This window comes from Hyaena hyaena, unplaced genomic scaffold (assembly GCF_003009895.1).
Source record: "Hyaena hyaena isolate Hyena2069 unplaced genomic scaffold, ASM300989v1 scaffold_926, whole genome shotgun sequence".
NCBI lineage: Eukaryota > Metazoa > Chordata > Mammalia > Carnivora > Hyaenidae > Hyaena > Hyaena hyaena.
Window position 1 is genome coordinate 723835 of NW_024081559.1, and position 7579 is coordinate 731413.

The 7579-nt window shown below is 50.6% G+C and overlaps 1 protein-coding gene across 7 annotated transcripts in view; it reads right to left on the reverse strand.

Moving 5' to 3' along the window:
- Positions 1-7236, reverse strand: part of ZWINT (ZW10 interacting kinetochore protein) — a 31518-nt gene extending 24282 nt beyond the window's left edge. For 3 of the 7 annotated variants that reach the window (XM_039220952.1, XM_039220953.1, XM_039220951.1), the window contains exons 1-8: positions 7070-7230; positions 6298-6388; positions 6084-6207; positions 5792-5958; positions 5639-5695; positions 4984-5126; positions 4750-4909; positions 4556-4659 (exon numbers count right to left, since the gene is read on the reverse strand). In XM_039220952.1, the coding sequence (XP_039076883.1) occupies positions 4582-4659; positions 4750-4909; positions 4984-5126; positions 5639-5695; positions 5792-5958; positions 6084-6207; positions 6298-6388; positions 7070-7110 (861 nt within the window). In that variant the 5' untranslated portion in view covers positions 7111-7230 and the 3' untranslated portion in view covers positions 4556-4581. Of the gene's footprint in view, positions 1-4555; positions 4660-4749; positions 4910-4983; positions 5127-5638; positions 5696-5791; positions 5959-6083; positions 6208-6297; positions 6389-7051 lie in introns of all 7 variants that reach the window. The other 4 variants (XM_039220950.1, XM_039220948.1, XM_039220949.1 and 1 more) reach the window with 4 other exon arrangements.
- Positions 7237-7579: the final 343 nt, after the last annotated feature.

The following is a 7579-nucleotide window of genomic DNA, read 5'->3' on the forward strand; positions in this document are numbered from 1 at the left end:
CAAAAATAAATAAAACATTAAAAAAAGAAATGCACAATGAACTGAATCATCTGTGCCTCTCATAGGTGTGTCTGCGGGAGTCCGTCTGACAGTTTAGAAATCACAAGCACACGGAACAGGCACCCAACATAATCTGGCATACTGCAGAGCTCTGTGAAGATTGACAAGGTGTTTTTCTAACTGTCAACAGTTATATAAATTCAATTTAACATAAATAAAAGAATGTACACACCTTCAAAAAACTGTTTAATAAGTCCTGAAACCAAACTAAAAGACGTTGATTTCTAAGAGACAGAAACAGAGACAGAGCATGAGCTGAGGAGGGGCAGAGAGAGGGAGGGAGACACAGGATCACAAGTAGGTTCCAGGCTGAGCTATCAGTACAGAGCCTCATGTGGGACTCAAACTCACAAACTGTGAGACCGTGACCTGAGCCCAAGTTGGTGGCTCAACTGACTGAGCCACCCAGCACCCCTTACCCTCTGTATTTTAAAAGTTATGCATAATTGCCTCAAAGAGGACACATAAAAATTATAATACAAAAAGCTGCAGAGGGGCGCCTGCGTGGCTCAGTCAGCTGAGCCTAGGTCTGTCTTCAGCCTAGGTCATGATCTTGCCGGTCCCAAGTTCCAGCCTTGCATTGAGCTCTGTGCTGACAGAGCTCAGAAGCTCCTTGGAATCCTGTGTCTCCTACTCTCTCTCTGCCCCTCCCCCACTTATGCTCAGTCTCTCTCAAAAAAAAAATTAAAAAAATAATTTAACTTGCATAAATTCTGTAAGATAGGAATGGGGTCTATTAACCACAGAAAGACTGTAGAATGGCCAGAATAGCTTTCTTTAATTATTATATAATTTGTTATTATATAACACATATCATATTTTATATTCTTTTATTTTAAAATAGCTTTCTTTTCACTGTAGGGTAGAATATTCAAAGTGAAATCTTGGTTTTACAAATTATAAAATTGTAAAGATAGAATGAAAGAGATTAACTTTGCTGAAACCATCCAAGTGTTAACCAGAATATCTTCCTGGAGGAAATAGTCACATAAAAATAGAATTCAATAAAGAATTGTAGGATGGAACCTTGGAAAGGAGGATAATGAAAGAACATTAAAGCAGTATTAACACCAAAAGCTTGTGCTTTTGAAAGAGAAAATAAAAAAAAAAGTCTTCGAGAAATAGGAATGAAAAAGAGAGAAAACCTTCAACCAGCAAGAATGAGAAATAGGAGATACAAAGAACATTAAGGTGTCCACCAGCGACTGACAGAAAACACAAACCCTCTCAACTCTATAACCAGCCACAAAGTATTTGCAACAATGAAGTTCAGTAAAAATGGACATTTCCTAGTCAAACTACACAAAGAACAAGGAGCAGATGATGAAGGTAAGGATCCAGGCAGGCCAGCAAAGATGGAAATTATGATCCCTTCCAACACAGGGGACAGAAGACCAGTACATGTTCTATTAGGGTCATAAAGGATCAGCTCAAACTGTAGGCCAGAATAACAACAAAAAATCCAAATAATGTAGACTGGGGTCTAATAGATCTGCTTAAAAATTAATGATAAAAATTAAGAAATGAATGATTATCCAATAGGTTAGTAACATACAGTTAACAAAATAGATTTAAACAAACTAAATGCATTCTAGAGAGAAAAAATAATTATACATAGGTACGAAAGTTTATATAACATGAAGAACAAAGTTAGAAAATCTAAGTGATGTGTACCTGGTGTGGAAGGAGCTTATATAGAAGGGTATACGTTGAACATACTACTGAACTGTTGAAAGACCAGCAACTTCAGATTTTGGAAGCCCAACGAGCTGCAAGCAGAGTGAATGAGTGGACAGACGACCCAGGAGTATAGGAAGCACTGCTGGCAGCCAGCAAAGGCAAGTAGTCATGTTCTAAATGAAAGCACTAGTCTAAGCATTCTCCACACAATGAAAACCTCTTTTCAGAATGAGAGCAGAATAAAAGCATTTCATAGTAAGAAAGTGAAGAGTTGCATAGCCTACCGACCCCGTAACTAAAAGAAAGTCCGACACAAGTATTTCAGATGGGAAATCACCCCATGTGAAAGCTCTGACATGTAAAATCAAGCAGGGAGAAAAGCAAAGTGAATGAGTAAACATGACCAGACTGTGTAGACAAGAGTGAGTCGGCTTTGCAAGGAGAGAACAGGCTGAAGTAATGAACTGCACAGAAACATCTTACTAGGTAAGCGTGTGCTGACCCATCAGTGGTGAAGTCTAGGCTTCCTTACTTGTTCAAGATGAAGACTTTTTACACTTAACTTTAGACGTTATTAGCTAAGAAAGCTAAATCGGGGTAACAACCAGGGACGAACTTCAGAAGAAAAAACAAAAAGGAATGAGAAAAAAATGTTAAAACAATAAAAACCAGAGGCTGAAAAATTATTAAACTAGCTTTGAAAAACTCATGCTTTAATGTGGTATAAAAGTGATAAACATAAAGAGGGGCACCTGGGTGGCTCAGTTGATTGAGCGTCCAACTCTTGATTTTGGCTCAGGTCATGATCTCACAGTTCATGAGACAAGGCCCCAAATTAGGCTCTGTGCTGACAGCTCGGAGACTGCTTGGGATTCTCGCTCTCTCTCTGCCTCTCCCCTGCAGTTCCTTTCTCTGACCCTCCCAAGCAATCGTGCTCGCTCACTTGCTCTCTCTCTCTCTCTCTCTCTCTCTCGTGCTCTCTCTCGAAAAAAAAAAAAAACAAAAAACCACAAGGATAAAAAAGGTTAAACCTCACAAGGCTGTAGGAGAGACCGACGAGGAAAAGGTAAACAGGGAGCTGCATTTTCTTGGTACGGACGCAGGCAGAGTGCAAGGCTGAGGGACACTCGCCCAGTGACAAGGCTGCTACAGGGTCGTACAGCCCATCTTAGAGGCAAGACGCACGTGTAAACTGTGCCCTAGCACAGTAAACTCACTAGCCACAGGGCATGGTAAGCAAAATCCACCAGAACTATGAGGAGATCATACTCAGAGACCTGAACACACCTGTCAGGAGGTGACATTCAGAAAACAAAAAATTAGTTATCAGAAGACAAACCCAGAAAAAATAACAAGCATAATGTGACAGACATGCAGAAACCGCCACAGGGGACAATTCCAAAACAGACATCCTGTCAAATCCATGTGAAGCACAAAAACAGAAAAAACAAAACAAGAGACCACATTCCTGGCTCTAACTGCATCCCTCAGCAAGTTCCAAAGATTTACTATATAGATGACATTCTCTGGCCACATTGGAATCAACAGAGAAAGATTACCCTCCCACCCAGAGGAGAAAACCACAAAATCACTTTTCTAAGAAACTCATGAATCAAATAATTATAATGGGAAACAGAAAATTCTATGAACTGAATGACTGTGAACATATTTAGAGAAAACTACAAGTAATGTGTAACCTTACATTTTAGTTGAGAAAACAAAAGAACCAAATATACAAGTTTATCATCTCATAAAAATTAAAAGTTCACAAAACAAGTACATCTTCTCCACCTAAAATCAAAAGGTAGGAAATGGCCAAGCCAGGACTAGGGACCCAAGAACCAGAACAGACACAAGCAAGAGCCGATCACAAAAGGCAATTCTGAATCTTTAAATAGTTGAAAATGAATGAACCTCAGCCTCACATGCGCACTGACACAGTCCACAACTCAGCCCACATTCCCGAGGGAAATCTGCTTCCCAGAAGTTCAGGTGTTCGTCTGCCCAGCCCTGTCCTCATACTGGGGAGGTCACTGATGTCTCTCAGACACACTCCCAACAGGGACGTGCTGTCCCCAACACAGCTGTGTCCCCCGGTGTGCCCACACCAGCCTCACACACAGGGGAACAGAAAGAGTGCACACAGACACGAACGCAAATGCGAGCGGAAATAGGAGCTCAAGCCGGCAGACGGCTTCTCCCTGCTCTCACTCTGCTCTTTACCCCGGTTATTCCCCGTTGGACCACACTCTGCAGTCAGGTACTGACCTGCTGGCTCCGGTGTGTGCCTGGCCTGGGAAGACAGAGGCTGCCAGAGAGCTCACAGCAAGGGGCCAGCCCCTGCAGGGACACCATCACTATTTCTGGCACCACCCCACATCCAACCACCTGCAAGAGGCATCCACCTCCTTGAAAGAATGCGTTTGGTAAGCTTGATTCCCATGGATTTGGACACGCGGCATCCGGGCTGGAGGTCAGGCCCCTCCTGACTGCTCCCTCTTATCCACACCTGCCATACTGCTTGCCTTCACCTGTGGCTCTGCCCGCAGGCAAGTGACGATGGACACAAAACAGGGAACAGACAGGGCCCCAGGGCTCGAAAGCCTGCCCCACCCAGGTCCCGGCAGGAGCCCCGGCGCACACTGCAACAGGGGGTAGGGCAGACAGACAGGGGTTCGCCCAGGGCAGACTGGGCGCGGGACAAGGTGTCACAAGACGAATCCCTGCTCCTTCCCACCTCCCATCCCTCATGGGAAAACAGCTCAGCCTCACAGGTAGGTGGACTGACCCCCCTCCACCCTACCCCATCCCATACCTGCAGTCCAGGGATGCTGACCGGCTCTAGCTTCCTTTCCCAGGGCGCTGCCCCTCAGGAAGCCACAGCGAACCCACATCAGCAGCAGGCAGCGGGTCATCAGCCTTGGGGACACACGGTGTGGTTAGTGGGTGGGTCAGGCCCCTCTCCCAACTCCTTTACCCATCTCCCTGCCCCCGGCCCATCTGGCTCACTTTGGAAGGCACAGCCCCGTCTCTCCCCATGGCAACCCCGGTGTTCTTCTGTTGGGGCTCATCCTCAGCAAGATACGGCTTTCGTGGGGGGTCTGCCTCCACCTCAGGAAACGGCAGCTGACCTTGCAGAGTGTGCAGCAGTTGGAGGAAGGTCTGGTGCCTGCAGGGAAGAGGCGGCTTGTGAGGCAGGAAACCGAACCACTGGGGGGTGTGAAGCCCACTCTCCAGCCTCACCTCTGCAGCCTCTGCAGCTCCTGCCCGGCCTGCTGCCGTAGGGCTCCAAGCTCCTGATGCAGCCGCTGCAGTTCCTGCTGGGCTCCCGTCTGCCGCAGCCTCGCTTCCGCAGAAGCATCCGCCAGCTGCTGGAGTCGCTTCTCCTACCAGAACAAGAGAGTAAGCGCTCAGCAGGTGCCAAGGTCCTGCAGCGCACTCTTAAACCCCAGCCTAGACCCAATGTGGGGCGCAGACCCACAGAGGGAAAGAGGAACTATACTCATTTTAGGGGAATCAAGAATCTAGAGAGGACTAGGGGTCAGAATGAACTATTTCAGGGCGGAGCGTTGGGAGGAAAGAGGCACAAAAATGAACATTAGTCTCGGATGTGCCAAGTATTGTTGTAAGTACTTGCTATACTGATGACGTCATCCACCTGACTTTATAGAGTAGGTGCTCATATTGCCTCCATCGCACAAACGAAGAAACAGAGCACAGGAAGTCAGGAGAAGGCCAAGGTCTTAACACTGTTAGTGGTGAGGCTGCAATATACCTCCCTGCTGGTGCCCAGCGGTAAGGCCTTACAGAGAAGGGAATGGAGGTTCTTAGGACAGAGCACTTGGACCCTGCCGTCTGGGGGTGGGGAAAGGACACTCCCCCAGGGGCCTGGACCCACCTGGCACAGCTGCCACTGCTCCTGGGCTGTCCTCAGCTTCTCCATGGCCACCTGCTTCTGCAAAGGAGGGGAACAAAGTGTTTCTCTGGTGGGACTTGGAAGGTGGCCAGGGGGTCCAACTCAGCATGCCTGCCCTTCTGCTCCTGGCTGCACCTTGGCCTGGAGCTGTTCAAGGGCCTCCTGGAGCTGTGCCCGCTTCCTCTGGGCCTCCTCCATCTTGGGCAAGGCCTGACTCAGGACCCTGGTGATGGCCTCCACGTGCTCCTGGTAGGTGGCCTTCAGCTCTTTCCACTGCTCCTTGGCTGCAATTGCCTTCTGCCCTGAAAGGAGCCACCGAGGAGAGAACACAGATGAGACTGGCCTGTGTGCCTGCCACCTGGGGCCTCAGTCCTTCCATCAGCCAAAGAGCTGACCTGACCTCCACCCTAACCCCCTTCCTGCTCACGGCTGGTGTCTTCAGAAGCCAAGAGCTCTCCTCCATGGGAAGTGTCCTCCTGAGCCAAGAAGTTCTGCAGGAAGTCCACCACCTGCAGCTGGCTGCATAGCAGCTTGTCTTTCTTCCGGGAGTCCTGTTGAGAGAGAGGGCAGAGTTGGGGACGTCTGCCATTGCCTCCATGAGGGGACCCCGGGGCTCCCCCAGCTCCCATGCTTGCACGTACCATCACAAACTCTGCCAGGAGCTGGGCCGGCAGCTCTGCCTCCTCTTGTAGGCCTGTAGGCTCCAGGACACTTGCCAGCTTGGCCAGGGCCCTGCAGGGGCAAAAAAACGGGGAAAACTGCACACTCTTGGGCGCTAGTCCTGGACGACCTGTGTGCATAGACGAATTCGCAGATGTGCATCCACGCTGGGTCATGCCCTGACCAGAATCTACAGGAAGGCTTGCAGGGTTGTCTGGGGGCGGGAGGGAGAGTAAAAATAAGCAGAGCAGGGGGAGTCAGGAGAAGTGGCTGCGATCTTAGGCAGGGTCTCAAGGAGAGGAAACACTGGTGGAAAGGTGGAAAGGTCAGCAAGGAATATGGGACAGGGAAGGAAATAGGCAGCACTCCGATGGGCAGCGTGGGGGGTGGGGAATAGGTCGCAGGCAGGGGACACCTCGGGAGGGGACTCAGTGAGCTGGGTACGTGGTCTAAACTCTGCGAGTCCCCCCAGCAGCAGGCGGGAGGGCGGGTAGAACAGTCCCCCGGGGAGTGCGAGCTGACACACGCCAGACCGAAATTAAGTGACCCTCCCAGGCATTTGGTGCCTGGACAGTGAAGGGACGCAGGGTCCTCAGGGACGGAGCGACCCCCTGGACCCAGCCGGGGTGCGTGCGGGGACAGGGGTGGTGCCTGTACGCCCCGCGGAGAGGTCCAGGGACCCCCGGCGGTACGCGGGGCCCTGCAAGGTCCTCCCAGCCGGCCCCCGACGGCTACCCGGCAGCACACGCTTACTCCAACGCGGGGCCCCGCACCCCGGCCTCCGCCACCTCCATCTCGCTGGCGGCCAGCTTTAGTTCTTCCGTCTTCAGCCCTCAGTGAGCTTTGAATTCGTCGCCGTGGGCGCCGGGGCAGGCGATTGGCTGCCGGGCCAGTAGGCGGGAACCGAGGGCCAGCGTGTACTCTGATTGGCAGACGTGGAAGGGCGGTTGGAACGACGACTGTTTAGCGCCGGCGCAGTCCATGCTGGGCGCGCCGCACCGTGCTTTGCTGAGCTCTGCGCCTGCGCATTGCCCGTGGGCGTTGCCGGAGCCTGGGGGCGTGGCGTGGGCTCCAGCAGTGCGGTGGGGCGGGTCTTCGTCCTTGGAAGACCAAGGTGAAGTCGGAGTTTGGGATTTAGGGAGCCTCTCGGCAACTAAGTGGCTCAAATTATGTTGGGGTGGGGAGAATCCTGGGTTTGCCCCCGCAGACGCTTGGCCTCAGTCGTGAAAAACAGACTTCTTGGGGGCATAGGGGCCAGGGGCT